Source organism: Lingula anatina, chromosome 5 (genome assembly GCF_051362555.1).
Source record: "Lingula anatina isolate TDL-2025a chromosome 5, LinAna3.0, whole genome shotgun sequence".
Classification (NCBI taxonomy): Eukaryota; Metazoa; Brachiopoda; class Lingulata; order Lingulida; family Lingulidae; genus Lingula; species Lingula anatina.
Window position 1 is genome coordinate 21108594 of NC_141771.1, and position 22128 is coordinate 21130721.

General features: G+C 35.5%; 1 protein-coding gene across 1 annotated transcript; it reads right to left on the reverse strand.

The window, feature by feature from the left end:
• Window positions 1-366: 366 nt before the first annotated feature.
• Window positions 367-9239, reverse strand: LOC106164772 (serine/threonine-protein kinase OSR1-like). The gene is made up of 5 exons (XM_087013987.1): window positions 9106-9239; window positions 8333-8381; window positions 7573-7632; window positions 1787-1908; window positions 367-1453 (listed from the first exon to the last, which is right to left on the reverse strand). Exons 1-4 carry the CDS (start codon window positions 9141-9143, stop codon window positions 1864-1866), a joined length of 192 nt encoding a protein of 63 aa, XP_086870113.1. The 5' UTR covers window positions 9144-9239; the 3' UTR covers window positions 367-1453; window positions 1787-1863.
• Between the last annotated feature and the right edge of the window lie 12889 nt (window positions 9240-22128).

Below are 22128 nucleotides of genomic sequence, written 5' to 3' on the forward strand. Positions count from 1 at the left end.
GTAATTAATAAAAAAGTGAAAAATAACAATAACAAGAAAATCCAAATTCAGCGAAGATTGCATTTTCCACAAAATGAAATGAATCACCAGTTTATTTTATTTTGACTGAAAGCGTACTCATTTTTCCCGTTTCTACATATAAAATTTGAGACTGATATTCCTTACTTCAAAACGTATAAGCGAGAGGCACGCCCCCCCCCCTCCCAAGTCTGGCATTTAATAAGTGGCCTAATCATGAAAATATTAATTTCTATACTCTCGCGGCAAATTTACCATATTGTTGGTCTTTGGGCGATCATATTTCTCTGTACATTGCACTGAGAACAAGACTATTTGCCCTGTCTATTAAGAGGTATACGCATTTCTATTTGTCATATGAAGTCACACTTGTATTAGTCCAATAAATGCCGTAATGATGCACTTCAAATATCGCAAATAACAATTCTGGATGATCAAGTCACACATTTATCTTTAGCAAAAACTAGCTGAAAACGTGTTTGATTTTAATGGGACAAGAAATTTCCCATTCCTTGTACATTTACTTTGTATATATTTTGTAAGGGCAGAGACTTCTGATCATAGTTTGAGTGATATTGTCACTTTCCTTTTTTTCCTAATTGTGTTTGTGTTAAGGCTCAATATCAAACTATATAACCAGATTTGTATATATTTTTTTACTGAACTGGTACAAGCTGTTTACCCCTTAAGAATTGTTTTATCAATACAGTTGTTACTTTCATTTGTTCATTAGCGTGAACTTTTGAAGCTGAGAGGCCAAAACTGGTAACAGAATTAACACTTAAACTCACTATCAAGTGGCAAAATATTGTAAGTTATGGAGACTTTCCATAAACCTTGGAAAAACAGTCATTTTAACAGTAAAGAAAAATGTGATACCACTGTTATGACAATTTTATTTATGCAATTCAGTTTTTAGGTAAAATAAGTATTTCAGATGCACTGGGACAAATATTTCAGCTGATTCCAATGGGTTCTTAGAGTGCATTCAGATTTACACATTGTACCAGCTGGGTCGGTCCAACTCTGGGGGGGGGGGATTCTCCCAACAGTGCATTTAGTGGAATCAGCTTAATCAGCGCATGATAGTTAGTGAGATTCCCCTGCAGAGTTGGACCAACCCAGCTAGTACAGTGTGTGAATCTGAATGCAATCTTAACCTGTTTCTGTAAATAACTTTGAGAAGAAAAAATTTTTTTAATTATTATGAAATCCAAAGAGCCAATCAATCCTGGATGTTTTGTCCTCAGATATAAGTTTCAGTGCCTCCAGGATTGGTTCAAGGCCCCTGAGTGGCGCGAAAGCAGAGCTTAAGCCCTACACTATGGACAGGTGTCCCTTTGGTGTGTACATGTAGTCTGCCATCTCTCTATGCAGGTCTGGCAAATCAATATTGACTGACAGCAGCTGCTGAAGACAGCAGACCTGAGAATGCCTGGATTAAGTCAAACAAGCAACACTTAAGTCAACAATATTATTGGAAAAGCTAAGTTGCTGTTACACAAAAAATGAAAAGAACTTTAAACCAAAACTTGATCCTAATCTGAATCAACTTCACTCAACAGCTTTGCTCTGTAGTTCCTCTGTAAAACCAGGGAATTATATCAGTCTACAATATAATTCCCTAGTAAAACAGACTGCCCACTAAAAAATAATCAATTGACTTAATGCCTTTTTTTCTTCACTTATTTGTGTTAAAACAGAGATATATTAATTGCAAAGTGTGTTATTATGAATATTTGATTGTGTTGCCGTAATATAACCTTACCCATGCACATGCTACAGCTGAAAATGTCCCTAAAGTTGTCAATTTTGTGTTGGACAGTGGCGGATTTAGAGGGGGGGTCAGGGGGGTCCATCCACAGACAGGTAGAGTATGGTAAGGGTACCCTGGAAAAAGAACAATATAACTGAGAAAACTGAAAATTATATTGAAGAGCCTGGCAAATTCCATGACTTAGAATAGTTAAACATTAATCATTTTGTCAATTCTAGTCCAATGTTTCAAAAATTTGTACAAATTAAGCTATATAACTTTAATTATCTGAGAAAAGCTGATCAGTTAAATAAATATATGGTTATGAGCAAGGCTTTTCCCAGCGAATCGCCCAGCCGTCATTGGTAAAAAAATACATAGCTAGGTGCCATAGATGTCAAATGCAAAATCCAAAAGCTAAGAACACCACCCCTCCTCTCCACCCAGTACCAGTGTCTTATTGTAAGCCATGGAGCCAGGTAGTTACCCCTTTTTAATAATTACACATTAAAATTATATTTAAAAAAATGCTTAATAACGATTATAAAATGGTTATCCATCAATTATTATATATGACAGGCCAAAATTTAACACACCCACAATGCCTTTTTCCTTTAACACAGATATTACTTTATATTTATGTTATTGTCAGATTGGAATTGACCTTGAGGCAATGGAGGAATCGTACAATGGAAACAAGTACTTCTGTTCAGTGTTGCGCTACTTGACAAAACATGCTTCGGCAAAAACCTTTTAAGAGCAAATGTGCCACTGAAGTGGCTTCATACCTCCTTGAACTCATGATGATGTCATTGTTTTATTCTATAGTGCCAAAACTTATTCATTTTGCCTATGAATCATTATCTATGTATCTCGTCATTATTAAATAACATATTTTAGTGAGATAATATATTAAAGTAATGTTATCTAATATTTTATTTCATAATGCTATTAATTATCTGATTTAGATAAGGATTCCTGAGTGTGATCATTTCTGACCAGGGGCGGGAATTCAACAACCACCTCATTGATGAGATTTATAAAACAACTAAAACAAGAAGACAAGTAACCTCCCCATATCACCCACAGTCAAACGGCTTAACTGGTGAGTTGATCTGCCTCATTCCAACTAAATCAATGATCTTTTCATTATTTAATCAATTTTGAAATTTCCCTATAAGTGCCAGTTCGAATTTTAACGCAAACACATAGTAAATGTAACATAATTTTTTTTCGAAATCGCTTTTTTATAAACACCTTTACAGTGTTTTTTTTTTACTTTATAAAGTTTACACCTTATAGTACCTCACATTCTTATACTGATTTCTATCGGCATTGATGATGCTCTTTGTCTTTATTGCTCTTCAAACACAGAGAGATTCAACCAGACCATTCAAAATAGTATGGCATAGTCATACGACGACCCAAAAAAGTGTGACGAGACCCTAGCAGGCTGTGTATTTGCCTACAACACAGCAATACAAGATTCCACCAAGATGAGTCCCTATTTCTTGATGTTTGGAGTGTATGTATTTTAATCACAGCAAATTGAAATATACTGTTATAAATCAATAAAAGAACAATTTAGATATTCACTTTTATTATAAGTTGCAGTTGTAAACAATCATATAGTTTTATTTCTATGTACATTGACTGATAGATTAACACTGTGTTTTTTTTCATTGTACACAGTGCTGACAATATGACAGATCTAATGCCAACAACATTTTGAATAATAACAACTGCCAATACACTTCATTTCAGGGAGCCAAGTCTTCAAACTGATGAAGAAGTTGGTGATATTGTGGAAGATGTGCATTCCAGGGTAGAAACCGTAAACCGCCTCCTCAATATAGTCAGACATGCAGCACAGAAGAACATCCGTACTGCCCAAGAAAGGCAAAAAAAAAAAAAATTACGACTTGAGACACCAGAGTGAGGTAGGAATTAATTTCTTGCTAATGATACACTAAGGAATTAAAACTTAAGTATTGTATTACTTTCACAGAAAATCTATATCTTTATCAAATACACTGATATTGTGTAATTTTCTTTATAGTACGTAGTTTCACTGGTGTGTGGCATAGATTTGTTTTAACCATCGATAATACATACAATTTTTTATATTTTTCATGAAGGACTTTCAGATTGGAAGTAAAGTGTTTAAGAAAAACCTTAGAAGGGAAGATAGAAAGGGGGGCAAAGCTGCCCCAAGGTACATGGGGCCATACATAATAGTGGTGAAGAAGCCAAACGGCACGTATGTTCTGGAAAATTTACACTGGAAAAAGTTTAAGAGGGCTGTGGGTGCTGGTCAACTAAAGCAGTACAGAGAAAATAGGTGATTTTTCTTTTAAATTATTTTACAAAATGTAAATAGCAACTTTTATCTAATCCTTCTATAAAAACAATGTTAGCTATTGAAACATCAACTTTATATTTATTGTCATTGCGTTTTCATGATCAATTTGGACGGCATTTACAGCACGTTGATTTTTCTGTATTTCAGAGCTGAAGGCGAAGCTGAAACCAGGTAAAGAATGACACAATTCAGTATTTTGTACAACAAAGAAGACTTTAAACAATAAACACCCAGTTAAAACAGGCTTTCTGTATTCTTGTCTTTTTTTAATTCAATAAATTTTATATTTTTATTGATAATTGGTCACTATTAAATTGCACCAATAGAACTTCAGTGAAACGTATAAAGCGTATAGATTGCAAAAAAAAAAGGAATATTATGGGTACGAATGAAACTCCATTTTCTTTTGCCTAAAGTGCAACAGTATGGGGGACCCTGCGATTCAAAGCGGACTGTTCCTTTTAAATCTGAAAGTCTGCGGATTGTACGTTTTAATATAAGAAGTCCCCCGGACTTTCAGATTTAAAACTTAGGGTCCGCCGGATTCTGAAAGGGCTAAACTCTACGGCACACTACACCGGCGATCGTTCTCGGTCTAAGCGAAATGAGAAGGCAATTTTCATTCTCATTCAAAGGAGTTCGTTCGCAAAAGAGCGTCAGTGGAAGATTGTTCTTGATTGTTTTTAACCCTCTATCCCCATTGAAATTTATAATTTTTTAAATATTTTTTCATTTTATTTTTACCCATGCCTCCCCCCTTCCCGATTACGCCCCTGCCATTCATGTAGTTTTCAGTTTCCTTCTAAAAAGTAAAGGCCGCAGTACTCTCTTGGACAACTTATACACAAACACAGCCATGAGAACTACAGCAAGAATACCACTGAAAGCAAGCATAGCCATGACGACGGCGACATCCAGTAAGAAATACTGGACCCAGTTCAGTCTGTAAGCTGCTTGTGAGTGAAAGTGACCCGAGCCATTGTGGTGTATGACATAGTTTATCCAATATAACAGTTCATCTTGTCCAGACATGGGGGTGTCTTTGAGGAGCTCTGAGAGCTTAACTGCATTTTCCTTGAACACTTTATTCTCCAGAACACTGTGTATGGCCATCTCCAGGATGTCCTCAGTCAAGGAACTAAAGGCCAGCCTCACTCCCACCCCAGCCCTGTCTGTTAGTGTTCTGGCGTGGTGATGCTGGTCAAACAGCAGAGGAATGGCCACCACAGGGACAGCATGGTACAGCGTCTCCCATGTACTGCTCACTCCACAGTGGCTGATGAACAGTCTGGTGGCAGGATGGGCCAGGAGGTCATTCTGGGGGAACCATTCTACCAGGTGGGTATTCCTGCCCAGGGATTTGGGAGGCGTTCCCTTGTAGCGCCACAGAACCTTCTGGGGAAGTTTGGCAAATACTCTGGCAAAAAGTTCTGCTTTTTCTTCAAGCATGGTTGGAACCAAGGTACCAAAGCTCATGAGAACAATGCCGTGATCAGCCCAGGAGACCAGGTCACTGTAATACTGAGACAGAGGTTGGGGTGGTGTCCACAGGAGACCAGGGATGGGTTTGACATGAGGCATGACAGGGCACGGGTAATTAAAAGCAAAATGGACATTGGCTGCAATGACCAGCGAAACACGTTCAAAAGCATGTCGCATGTGGGGCCAGTTCTCATTGGGAAAATATTCCCATCGTTTTCTCTCTAAAGCTTCTATTTTGTCATTCATCCACTTTGAACCTTCCCAGTGATCATATATGTTTTGAATTCGTTCCCAGAAAGTCATGTGATCTGACAGGCCATCTAAAGGAAACGGCATGTAAGAGTAGAAGACAGGCTGGTGGAAGACCCACCACGAGTTCCAGAACCCATAGTTAGAGTAGACAATGGACGGCACCTGTAAGTATTCATTCAGGAATATCCCTGGACCATAGTTTACAAAATCAAAGAAATAGAGGGAGAAGTTTTCCTGTTTCAGACTTTGAATTAAGGTTTGGTCTCCAAATAAAGCATCACACAGGGTAAACTCCATGATGTCTGTGTCTCTGAGGAGAGGGATGGCCGGCTGGTCAATGTAGCTGAGAGCAGTGGTCAAGTCCAGCTCTCCACCTTGGTTGATCCACACCTCCGGCATTTTGTACCGAATCAAACGCACACCATCTATATTCCTGCTTGGCTGGTAATGGTCACTGACCAACATACTGACAGAATGATTATTGTCCCTTAGCAAGATGGCAATTTTCTCTATATTCATGGTTCTAGAGTTAAATATCTGTGAGAATGGGAAAAGAAGTATTTTCTCTCCCTTACAAATATTTAACATTACAGTCAACAAAGCCATATAAATGTGTGCCTTGATGTCCATAGTGCAGTATATGGTCCATCCAGGTAAATGAACCACTTCAGTGCTTCTAATTTACAGTGTCAGCTCCTCTTTCACATCAGTGTTAGCTTATATCCCTCTTTAGATAACAAGATAAGGTCAATATAGGTCACACTGGGGTAGCGATATGTTCAGGCTGGATGTACGGGGGACTGGGTCAGGTTACAGAGATTGTGGGGTGAATCACAGTACTATGTATACAGTGTATATACATGTACTACTGCCTGATGATGGCTTTGGAATATCAGTTATTTCAGGAGGAGATCTGTTGCTACAGATATTTACTACAGAAATGGTGATTATGAGCTAAACATGATTATTATTGTGATTATGAGCAAAAAAGGATAAAACTGAGATCACTAATATGATTACACACACATTATGATTTTGATATCTTTCTACATGTCATTTGGTAACCATTTCAGAGAACTGTTTAATAACATTAACAACTGCAGAAGCATGTACTGTTTCAACAAAAATGAAGTTCACACACACTGGTAACAAGCTATAATTTTAAATGCATACAAATTGTTTTAATTGAAATACATTGGTTTACAACAACAACAAAAGACACCATTCAGTTCTAGTGATCAGTATTGTCTTACATAGAGAAAAATATGTTTTTAATGAGCATACTTCACAAACTTAGTGTTTTTTATTTTACATCTGTGACAACAAAACTATAAAACACGTAATTTACTGAAGAATTTAGATAAGTTGTTGACCAACCCACAAAGGAACCCCCACAAATCTTCCTTGACTACCTTAACTTCCAGGCAGTGTCAGTTTCAACCTAATTCTTCTCCCAGTATTCTCTCCCTTTATCACATGCATATACATGTAGTACCTGACAGAGTGCATATTCCAAACAGCTATCAGGTCCGCAGATCAAATATGGTGACCCACTTAAAAGCTTGCCGTTTAATTCTCGATTAGACACTGAATAGATTCCCTGTGCGGATTTCACAACAAGCACTTGAGTGGGTCAGACATATTTGATCTGCGGAACTGCTAGTCAGCTGTTCTGAACGCGCTCATATCCAGCAGAACTTACCTTCTGTGGCTTGACTGGGGGTCCCTGGTCTGTGAGCAGTTTCACCAAATGTGCCTTGTCCTAAAAACCATAGGAAATCCTATATGTATTCAACTGTAGCAGTATAGTTACCTGTATTGACATTTCCAAATTTTCACATTAAAACTGATCTTTTCTTTAATTTCATTATCTTGTCAATACCCTCTGTTTATACCATTAATACATGGAACATCATTTACAAAAATGATAAAAGGACTGGGAGCCCTGCTCAAATAATATTAATAATAATAATAATAATAACGCTAGTGAAATTACAGTGAATGCAAGCAGCCATGTACTTGGTTCTGCAAACAATTGTTCTAAAATTGTACATGTGGTCAGTTATTTCTGTGTCAGCAAATATTATATGAAGTGCTTATCATTATGAATTACATAACTGTTTAGGAGACAAAAAATATTTCTCAATTGTTCAGGACAAAATCATTCATTTAATATGTAAAAAAACACAGATACATACACGTACACCAACTTTGTGTTGTCAGAGAAATTTTGCATTTCTAAATTGATGGTGCAAATATTTGAATAGTGACCCAGTTGTACCTAAAATCCTTCATTATATAGCCCTGAAACCAAATGCAATCCAAAGCAACTATCTTAACAAGATTTATGATCATCAAAATGAGAATCTAAGTATGACATATAAAAGAAACAAAATTAATGGAGTGCACAACTGAGCCATATCATAAGGTACTGAGTCACGATAATGAAAAATGTTACCAACCTTGGACTTTTTGAAAAATTCATTTTTCAGTAACTGTTTTGCTGTTGGTCTGGAAAAGAAAAACATTATGTGTTAGACCAGCCCATGGGCACATACTGTACATGTATTTTCAAATCAGTATTAGGACCACTCTTGTAAATACGACCTTCAATTTGTAACAATTACATGTAAATGCAACATCATGAAAAATATAATTTAAAGATGTTAATCAAAAAGAACTAATATATTACTTGTTTTTGCAGGCAATGCATATATTTACACTGAATCCCTTTACTACACTCATCTGTAACCTTCTCAGTACATTTTACCATCACTTTTGTACTTAGTTTCTTCACTGCACTCATCTGTAACCTTCTCAGTACATTTTACCATCATTTTTGTACTTAGTTTCTTTACTACACTCATCTGTAACCTTCTCAGTACATTTTACCATCACTTTTGTACTTAGTTTCTTTACTGCACTCATCTGTAACCTTCTCAGTACATTTTACCATCCCTTTTGTACTTAGTTTCTTTACTGCACTCATCTGTAACCTTCTCAGTACATTTTACCATCATTTTTGTACTTAGTTTCTTTACTACACTCATCTGTAACCTTCTCAGTACATTTTACCATCACTTTTGTACTTAGTTTCTTTACTGCACTCATCTGTAACCTTCTCAGCACATTTTACCATCACTTTTATGCTTATAGTTCCTGCCTTTAATAAAAGAGCACTGTGACTTATAAATGATTCAGAGCTAATAATTATACTCAAAGTTGACAGTTTTACCTTTTCTCTGGCTCCTTTTTAAAGCACTCAGCTATCATCTTGCGAAATAGTTTGCCATATAGTTTTTATACGGGTCCTTGTCCTCAGCTGCTGAGTCTATGTTGGGCGGCTCATTCTGCAGGGTCAGCATTAAAACCTACACACAACTTTCAGATCAAAACATCAGCATTAAACCCTACACACAACATTGGATCAAAACATCAGCATTAAACCCTACACACAACTTTCAGATCAAAACATCAGCATTAAAACCTACACACAACATTCAGATCAAAACATCAGCATTAAAACCTACACACAACATTGGATCAAAACATCAGCATTAAAACCTACACACAACATTGGATCAAATATCAGCATTAAAACCTACACACAACATTCACATCAAAACATCAGCATTAAAACCTACACACAACATTAGATCAAAACATCAGCATTAAAACCTACACACAACATTCAGATCAAAACATCAGCATTAAAACCTACACACAACATTGGATCAAAACATCAGCATTAAAACCTACACACAACATTCAGATCAAAACATCAGCATTAAAACCTACACACAACATTGGATCAAAACATCAGCATTAAAACCTACACACAACATTGGATCAAATATCAGCATTAAAACCTACACACAACATTCACATCAAAACATCAGCATTAAAACCTACACACAACATTAGATCAAAACATCAGCATTAAAACCTACACACAACATTGGATCAAATATCAGCATTAAAACCTACACACAACATTCACATCAAAACATCAGCATTAAAACCTACACACAACATTGGATCAAATATCAGCATTAAAACCTACACACAACATTCAAATCAAAACATCAGCATTAAAACCTACACACAACATTGGATCAAAACATCAGCATTAAACCCTACACACAACATTCACATCAAAACATCAGCATTAAAACCTACACACAACATTCAGATCAAAACATCAGCATTAAAACCTACACACAACATTGGATCAAATATCAGCATTAAAACCTACACACAACATTCACATCAAAACATCAGCATTAAAACCTACACACAACATTGGATCAAAACATCAGCATTAAAACCTACACACAACATTGGATCAAAACATCAGCATTAAAACCTACACACAACATTCACATCAAAACATCAGCATTAAAACCTACACACAACATTGGATCAAAGCATCAGCATTTAAACCTACACACAACATTCACATCAAAACATCAGCATTAAAACCTACACACAACATTGGATCAAATATCAGCATTAAAACCTACACACAACATTGGATCAAAACATCAGCATTAAACCCTACACACAACATTCACATCAAAACATCAGCATTAAAACCTACACACAACATTGGATCAAATATCAGCATTAAAACCTACACACAACATTCACATCAAAACATCAGCATTAAAACCTACACACAACATTGGATCAAAACATCAGCATTAAACCCTACACACAACATTCACATCAAAACATCAGCATTAAAACCTACACACAACATTCACATCAAAACATCAGCATTAAAACCTACACACAACATTGGATCAAATATCAGCATTAAAACCTACACAAAACATTCACATCAAAACATCAGCATTAAAACCTACACACAACATTGGATCAAAACATCAGCATTAAAACCTACACACAACATTGGATCAAATATCAGCATTAAAACCTACACACAACATTGGATCAAAACATCAGCATTAAAACCTACACACAACATTGGATCAAAACATCAGCATTAAACCCTACACACAACATTCACATCAAAACATCAGCATTAAAACCTACACACAACATTCACATCAAAACATCAGCATTAAAACCTACACACAACATTGGATCAAAACATCAGCATTAAAACCTACACACAACATTCAGATCAAAACATCAGCATTAAAACCTACACACAACATTGGATCAAAACATCAGCATTTAAACTTACACACAACATTCAGATCAAAACATCAGCATTAAAACCTACACACAACATTGGATCAAAGCATCAGCATTTAAACCTACACACAACATTCAGATCAAAACATCAGCATTAAAACCTACACACAACATTGGATCAAAACATCAGCATTAAAACCTACACACAACATTCACATCAAAACATCAGCATTAAAACCTACACACAACATTCAGATCAAAACATCAGCATTAAAACCTACACACAACATTGGATCAAATATCAGCATTAAAATCTACACACAACATTCGAATAAAAACATCAGCATTAAACCCTACACACAACATTCACATCAAAACATCAGCATTAAAACCTACACACAACATTCACATCAAAACATCAGCATTAAAACCTACACACAACATTCACATCAAAACATCAGCATTAAAACCTACACACAACATTGGATCAAATATCAGCATTAAAACCTACACACAACATTCACATCAAAACATCAGCATTAAAACCTACACACAACATTCAGATCAAAACATCAGCATTAAAACCTACACACAACATTGGATCAAAGCATCAGCATTTAAACCTACACACAACATTCAGATCAAAACATCAGCATTAAAACCTACACACAACATTGGATCAAAACATCAGCATTAAAACCTACACACAACATTCACATCAAAACATCAGCATTAAAACCTACACACAACATTCAGATCAAAACATCAGCATTAAAACCTACACACAACATTGGATCAAATATCAGCATTAAAATCTACACACAACATTCGAATAAAAACATCAGCATTAAACCCTACACACAACATTCACATCAAAACATCAGCATTAAAACCTACACACAACATTCACATCAAAACATCAGCATTAAAACCTACACACAACATTCACATCAAAACATCAGCATTAAAACCTACACACAACATTGGATCAAATATCAGCATTAAAACCTACACACAACATTCACATCAAAACATCAGCATTAAAACCTACACACAACATTGGATCAAAACATCAGCATTAAACCCTACACACAACATTCACATTAAAACATCAGCATTAAACCCTACACACAACATTCACATTAAAACATCAGCATTAAAACCTACACACAACATTCAGATCAAAACATCAGCATTAAAACCTACACACAACATTCACATCAAAACATCAGCATTAAAACCTACACACAACATTGGATCAAAACATCAGCATTAAAACCTACACACAACATTGGATCAAAACATCAGCATTAAACCCTACACACAACATTCACATCAAAACATCAGCATTAAAACCTACACACAACATTCACATCAAAACATCAGCATTAAAACCTACACACAACATTGGATCAAATATCAGCATTAGAACCTACACACAACATTCACATCAAAACATCAGCATTAAAACCTACACACAACATTGGATCAAAACATCAGCATTAAACCCTACACACAACATTCACATCAAAACATCAGCATTAAAACCTACACACAACATTCAGATCAAAACATCAGCATTAAAACCTACACACAACATTGGATCAAATATCAGCATTAAAACCTACACACAACATTCACATCAAAACATCAGCATTAAAACCTACACACAACATTGGATCAAAACATCAGCATTAAAACCTACACACAACATTGGATCAAATATCAGCATTAAAACCTACACACAACATTCACATCAAAACATCAGCATTAAAACCTACACACAACATTGGATCAAAACATCAGCATTAAAACCTACACACAACATTGGATCAAAACATCAGCATTAAAACCTACACACAACATTGGATCAAATATCAGCATTAAAACCTACACACAACATTGGATCAAAATATCAGCATTAAACCCTACACACAACATTCACATTAAAACATCAGCATTAAAACCTACACACAACATTCACATCAAAACATCAGCATTAAAACCTACACACAACATTGGATCAAAACATCAGCATTAAAACCTACACACAACATTGGATCAAAACATCAGCATTAAAACCTACACACAACATTGGATCAAATATCAGCATTAAAACCTACACACAACATTGGATCAAAACATCAGCATTAAACCCTACACACAACATTCACATTAAAACATCAGCATTAAACCCTACACACAACATTCACATTAAAACATCAGCATTAAAACCTACACACAACATTCAGATCAAAACATCAGCATTCAAACCTACACACAACATTGGATCAAATATCAGCATTAAAACCTACACACAACATTCACATCAAAACATCAGCATTAAAACCTACACACAACATTGGATCAAAACATCAGCATTAAATCCTACACACAACATTCACATCAAAACATCAGCATTAAAACCTACACACAACATTCACATCAAAACATCAGCATTAAAACCTACACACAACATTGGATCAAATATCAGCATTAAAACCTACACACAACATTCACATCAAAACATCAGCATTAAAACCTACACACAACATTGGATCAAAACATCAGCATTAAACCCTACACACAACATTCAGATCAAAACATCAGCATTAAAACCTACACACAACATTCAGATCAAAACATCAGCATTAAAACCTACACACAACATTGGATCAAATATCAGCATTAAAACCTACACACAACATTCACATCAAAACATCAGCATTAAAACCTACACACAACATTGGATCAAAACATCAGCATTAAAACCTACACACAACATTGGATCAAATATCAGCATTAAAACCTACACACAACATTCACATCAAAACATCAGCATTAAAACCTACACACAACATTGGATCAAAACATCAGCATTAAAACCTACACACAACATTGGATCAAAACATCAGCATTAAAACCTACACACAACATTGGATCAAATATCAGCATTAAAACCTACACACAACATTGGATCAAAATATCAGCATTAAAACCTACACACAACATTGGATCAAAACATCAGCATTAAAACCTACACACAACATTGGATCAAAACATCAGCATTAAACCCTACACACAACATTCACATCAAAACATCAGCATTAAAACCTACACACAACATTCACATAAAAACATCAGCATTAAAACCTACACACAACATTTGATCAAATTATCAGCATTAAAACCTATACACAACATTCAGATCAAAACATCAGCATTAAAACCTACACACAACATTGGATCAAAACATCAGCATTTAAACTTACACACAACATTCAGATCAAAACATCAGCATTAAAACCTACACACAACATTGGATCAAAACATCAGCATTAAAACCTACACACAACATTGGATCAAAACATCAGCATTTAAACCTACACACAACATTCAGATCAAAACATCAGCATTAAAACCTACACACAACATTGGATCAAATATCAGCATTAAAATCTACACACAACATTCACATCAAAACATCAGCATTAAACCCTACACACAACATTCACATCAAAACATCAGCATTAAAACCTACACACAACATTGGATCAAATATCAGCATTAAAATCTACACACAACATTCACATCAAAACATCAGCATTAAAACCTACACACAACAATGGATCAAATATCAGCATTAAAACCTACACACAACATTCACATCAAAACATCAGCATTAAAACCTACACACAACATTGGATCAAAACATCAGCATTAAACCCTACACACAACATTCACATCAAAACATCAGCATTAAACCCTACACACAACATTCACATCAAAACATCAGCATTAAAACCTACACACAACATTCAGATCAAAACATCAGCATTAAAACCTACACACAACATTGGATCAAATATCAGCATTAAAACCTACACACAACATTGGATCAAAACATCAGCATTAAAACCTACACACAACATTCACATCAAAACATCAGCATTAAAACCTACACACAACATTGGATCAAAACATCAGCATTTAAACCTACACACAACATTCACATCAAAACATCAGCATTAAAACCTACACACAACATTCACATCAAAACATCAGCATTAAAACCTACACACAACATTGGATCAAAACATCAGCATTAAAACCTACACACAACATTCACATCAAAACATCAGCATTAAAACCTACACACAACATTGGATCAAAACATCAGCATTTAAACCTACACACAACATTGGATCAAAACATCAGCATTTAAACCTACACACAACATTGGATCAAAATATCAGCATTAAAACCTACATACAACATTCAGATAAAAAAATCAGCATTAAAACCTACACACAACATTGGAACAAAATATCAGCATTAAAACCTACACACAACATTGGATCAAAACATCAGCATTAAAACCTACACACAACTTTCAGATCAAAAAATCAGCATTAAAACCTACACACAACATTGGATCAAAATATCAGCATTAAAACCTACACACAATGTTCAGATCAAAACATCAGCATTAAAACCTACACACAACATTTGGATCAAAACATATATATATATATTGAAAACCTACACACAATGTTCACATCAGAACATCAGCATTAAAACCTGAGCGAAAGAGGAAAGTCAGAAAAGAATTTTACACAGCGAGCAACAAGAAAGGTAAGCCAAGGAATATGGTTGTATTCTAAATATGTTTTTTATCCCACCCACCCCTTCTCATACTCAATACTTTTCACACCCTCTTTTGCGCCTATTGCGCTTTTAGACATTCCACTGCCTAAATCATTGGGTGGCGCTTTTAAAAATTTCCCACCTTTAATAATTATGTAGAGTATGTATCACAGACATCTCGCCGTGTACAGATTTCTCTTTCAGAACTTATCATGGAGCAGTTGGGCCCCTAGGCCCATGGTATGTCGGTATGCATTTCACAATCTGTTACACTCCGCTCTTTTACTCCTTTTCATAAAATTTTTAGGGTGACTCCCGTAAACGCCCAACATAAATACATAATTATTAAACATAGCAAATAATTTTACTTTTCAAATATATTGAATTTATAAATAATGTCAAGGAGAGATCCTAAGACAGAAGTACATATATTTGTTATCATTTATTGATAACAAATATATGTTATCATTTATTGATAAATAATTGCTTCTAGAATGAGAGTTGTTTCTAAAGGAAATCATAGTGTGTACATTTTCAAAGTTAACAGATTTTAACTACACAAAAAATTTCTAGCAATATATATATATATATATATATATATATATATATAGCTGAGGTGCTGCCCCTGACTCCACACTTCACTCACCTCTTTCAGGGCAGGCTGAGCACACGTACTTCACTCTTCAACTACATAACCACTAACATATATACACAGAGCATGTGTCTGATATTCTATCATATTATTATTAATCTTACATCTCTTTAAAGCAAAGGAAAAACTATATTATAAAACAAAACAGATGTTTTCTTTGACCATGTTATTTAAATGTCTACTTAAAGGCAAAACAGTTGAAAGTACATACCTTTGTACAGTAACCAAGGTAAAGGGGTGAAGCAAAATTAAATATACAAGGGAGAATTATAGAACTATGAGTTAAACATGTTTGTGGAAATATCATTCTACTGATAAAGGTGTTTTGATATTTTTAATGACAAATCATTGTTGGAAAAGGATCAATTTGTATTAAACTTCTTTGAGCTATTGCAAATCATCTTCAAATTTGTTTAATAAGCCAGCTATAGACTCAACCTGGGCATCAATGCCAAACTGGTATTGTCTACACTAATGTAGCTATCCACATCAAACCCTTTGCAATCTGTTTCAAATAAACTTCTGGTGAACTTCCTGGTGAATTATCCTATTTGTAAAGAATATGAACACCTAGCCAGTACACACTATACCTGGCCTTGCTGATTACTGCCACTTCTACAGGGGCAGATTTAGGCCGTCTTCTGGGTCTTCCAGAAGACGGTCAGATTTTCAAGTTTACATTGACGGATATCTATTTTTTCTGTCGGAATATGGTCAAAAATGTAGGATGGATCAGCAAAGATAATTTGGAAGACTGTCAGAAAATATCTCTGGATCTGCCCCTGCTTCTATGCAGTTTGCCACAAGGTTGCCAGGCAACAGAGAAAGCAAAGCAGCCAATCACTGGTCCTAAATGGTCATGTAATGCAAGTATTGAAGAATGGTTGTATGTGGCTTCCAAACTGTATATATATATATATAGAGAGAGAGAGAGAGAGAGAGCGAGCTTTGATGACAAGACTCTGTAACTATGTTCCCCTTAACATATTCTGTAATAAAAGACATGACCTAATAATGTTAATTCCTGGCACTTTAAGTCATACAAGTACATACACAGAGTAAGTAATTATTCTGCTCATAAAGTCAACATATAATGGCAGTTTTCCAGGGCAGAATACTCTGCTTTGTTGTGTGTGATCTTTGGCTCACACTTACAGTGTCTGAGGTCATGCTGGATTAGCTTTCATGTCTTGGTCCAATGGTAGACACTTCAATGAAGTCTGAAATACTGGTTACTTAGACAACATATTATTTAAGAAACATACCTGGCTAATTCTCACTATTCATATTAACTTATCTTAACCTGAGAGAAAATATCAGTTAACTAAATTAAATTACTGAAAGTGATATATTTGAGGGACCCAAGAACAATATCTTTTGTCCATCAATTATGTTAAAACATTCATTACTGCTTACTAGGTGATATACTATGTAACAATGTATTTCCCTTGACTCAGGCTAAGACAAAGAATGAACCAGGAGAAAGCCCTGATGAGCTTGGTGTGTGTTAACAATGTAAAAGCACTAGACAACTGATTTAGTAACCTAAGTGAGAACAACATAGGAAAAGCCACACCACATGGTACAACCAACGACCTGAATATTAATTCTTCAACTGCCAACTACTACAGGTAACAGTACAAGAAAATAAAATCCAACTTATCTAAATGTTATTAATTTTTTGGCTCAACTGTACACAGTTATATAATTTAAATATAAACCTATTCCATAACTATATTTTTTTCTTTGGCTTAATCTGTATCACTGAATGCTATTCACAACCTATTACCGTGCAAAACATTTGCATTCTTTACTACAATATACATATTTGCGGGTAAAAATTCACTGTAAGGCTCTGTTCTCACAACTTTTAGATCGATCTATCACCGCGGGGAGTCTCACTAGATTACTGTCAGATAATCCGCCTTAAGTGTCCGTCCCCGCCTACTACAAGCTGCAAGTGGTGATTAACTTTCGTGTCCGCCCGGCTGACAGCTATTTAGCGTGAACCCCCAGGGAGTTAGGTCGATCCAATGTAGGTCGATCTAATCTATGAGAATGGGGTAAGTCATTCAGTAGAGAATGCTGTGATTGTGGTAGTGTCTTGACAACAAGCAACAACACATGAAAACTTATAAATAATATCATCATTCATCTTGCTGCCATTTAAATAATTGGTGTGCTGGATATATTGAACACCAGCATATGAGAGAGAGAGAGAGAGAGAGAGAGAGAGAGATTGAGTGTGTGTGTGTGTGTGTGTGTGTGTGTGTGAGAGAGAGAGAGAGAGAGAGAGAGAGAGAGAGAGGGGGAGGGAGCCTACCTCCTTCACACAGCTGCATCACCACCCACAGTTCATCTTTGACCACAAATGAAGTGTAATAAGACACCACATTCTCGTGATGACACTGGCTCATGGCTTGAATTTCTATCTACAAATAAAACAAAACAATTAAAAATGAACAATCTCCACACTGCTAAATTATCCCTGACTAGTCCTAACAGTTTTGGGATAACAATACAGGATAACTGGCATAAATATAGACACCTTAGACAAAAAATCCTGAATGATCCTGCAAACAATCTGATCATGTTGGTTTTTTTTTTTTTTTTTTTAACCTGCATATTTATTTTATTATTAAAAGCACTTAGGTTGGTAGATTTTAAGTAAAACAAAAGTGCAGTAAAAAACATGCACTTCTAGCGTGAAAGTTGCATAAATGAATAAGAATTAAAAAAAACAAAGAAGAAACAAAAACCTTCAAACCTTAAAACTAGACAGCAAAGCTGGCAAATATACAGACACCGTACAAGAGACAAGTATTTATCGTTAATGTCAAGCAATCATGCCAATTTTCAAAAGCAGCCTGCCTCATTACCAAACAAAGCCACTCAGTAAATTTAAAGTAAAACAAAAATATGGCTTGGCAGTTATGGAACGAACAAAATATAGGGTACATACTAAAAAGCTGATTATACAGTCTTTTGAACTCAACTTGCTGTTTGACTTAAGAAAAGCTGTAAATTTATAATTAATAAATTGGCTGAAAAATGAAACACATTCCATGGTTAAAACTGGAAATGTATTTCAGACTAACTGAGACAAATCCAGGGTTTTGCAAGGGTGATGGTGGGGAGATATACTACATGTAGTAGACAGGTGTTTGCCTCACTTTGAAACTGAAGATGTTAAATGCAGTAGGCTGAAGATGAGGCTGCCATGAACTCACCAGAAGCTCCACAGTGGTGCTGGCCTTCTCCAGGTTGATCCTCTTGAAGGCACATTTCTAGTTCTTTGGTGTACACAGGGCAGCCTGTACCACAGCAGTGTCCAGTCTGGGCAAAATTTGATTATATATATCACTAAACTACAGCAGTAGCCCCAGCACCTACAGAACAGAGATTATATAGGGCCTACACACACATATATATATATATATATATATATATATATATATATATATATATATATATATATATTATATTATATTATATCACTAAACCCCCGCACCTACAGGAGAACAGAGATCATATATGTATTACATATACTAAACTACAGCTGTGACCCCAGCACCTACAGGTAACAGAGACCATTCATATCACTAAACCAGTCAATCGGCCTGCCATTTATGTGTCGGGTCTTCCGCCATATTGCCAAGGAGAGCCACATGCAAACGGGGCCGTAGCGATAGTCCGAAGGTTCATTGGTCCGAATGTTCACTATAGAACCTCCGGACCAATGAACCCTTGATTAAAAAATCGATGAAAATGTTACCACTTTTCGGACCAATGAACCTTCGAACTATCGAGACGCCCCCCATACATGTAGCCTACATGTATCCATACATATTAATTACCTAATTACTTATTTTCCTTTTATACTGTCCTGTTTTCTTGAAAAATACCGCTTCCTATGTTAACTTGCGACTGGACTTCTTTTTTCTAGTGTATAGGGAGACTGTGTGTGTGTGTGTGTGAGAGAGAGAGAGAGAGAGAGAGAGAGAGAGAGAGCAGGAGAGAGATCTCAGTCCTTAGGGCCTACTCCTAATTCGTGTAAGAACGCAGAATATCCATAAAACTTACATAAAGCCACCTCAACTGACAAAGTTGGGTATTTATTTCTTTATAACCTTCCCCCTCAAATTTGAAGTCTGACTGCTCTTTCAATTTATCTGCATTTTTATTGCCAAAAAGTTGGTCTTATATTAAAATAATTATTCAAGAGCGCTTTTAATAAAAAAAACATCCACAATCGACCACACGCTTTTATAAAAAATCCATATCGACCAATGAGTGGACGAATTTCTTGTGAATGTTTAAAGTGTGTGCTGCATTGTTTTGTATTTCAGAAAATTTTCCACCTGAATATGAGAAAACCCTCTTAGGGAAAGTGAAGGTCCATTTTTTCCTTAGTGGTCCAGTCATGTTTTATCGTGCAATTTTAGTTGCCTATTACTTTCAGCTGTTGCTGTTGCATTTGTATTTAATTGTGAAATGTCACGGTTAATTGAAAGCATTTTTTTTTTTTTTTTTTTTTTGCATTAACTCAATAAGCAATGTCCCCTTGTTTCATTGCACTGTTGCTTCTAATTTATGAAAAAGTAACTACGAGGTAAAAAAAAAAATGGCCACTTGTAAAGTGACCGTAGCCTACAATGCTAAGGAAGTGTCGGACGTTAAAAAGTTTTACTTTAGCTCTGAGTCGAAATAAACGATTTTCGCACCTAAAAGTAATTTTGTTTAAGAGATTTAAAAATCTATTTTCATAGGCTTTTGATACATGTATAATACATGTATGGGGCATCAAACTGAAGCTTCCCCTTGACTCAGGGCAAGTTAGACCATCAATCGAGTCATACATGTATTACTCACAAACCTTTGCGTGCAACAGAGCTAGAGACCATTGATGAAATGAACTGAATGGTTTAAAACTGAATTTGTTACTTTCTTTTCAAACGAAAATTTATTATTCGTTTTCATTCATTAAAAACCTGCTTTATACCATTATTAATTTATTATTAATTAAAAAAAAAATTATTGATAGATATTTGGTTCTTGCAACACGTAGCCCCCCCCTACAACGTGACGTACGGAAACTTCAATAAATCTGCCTCATTTAAACTATTTATTCATCAAAGACTCTCAAAAATTAATTTTATAAATTAAAAATGTATAAAAATGTATTTCAAGGCGTTTACATGGGATACTTACAATGTACTTCAATTTCGTGTAGGGGGCCAACTTGCCCCGACCCTTGGCCCCTCTGACGTCAACTGCGTTTTTTGTCAAATTGTGAGGCATCTGGCATTATATTTGAAAAATAATGACGTTGCATACGTAGCTTAGTTCATGGGGCTTACTTTGAAACCGGTTTTGTTACTCTAACTCATTCCTAGTTGGCTCTACAAGGCCAAAAGTGTCTAACTGGGCCAACTACCCCCGGTCTCCCCTACTACGTCGTCCACACTTTACTGCTGTGAAATAATCTAACCAAGATATTCATAAAGGCATGATGATGGGGATGCGTGCCTTACATAACAAGCTCATGAGAGCTGTTTACAGTAACATTTTTTTTACTAATGCTCAACACGGGGACACGTCTCACTTTCAGTATAGCAAAAGATTATAACAAAAACTTATAAAATATCTATTTTCAACTACATCAGGGATTTTGATGAACATGAATGTAGTACCTTTAATTGAAAAATGTGAAGATTTTGCAAGCAATTGAAATTGTCCAAATTTCACAAATGAAGATGGAAGTATCAAATCACAGTTTTTTTTTTCTTTCGTTCG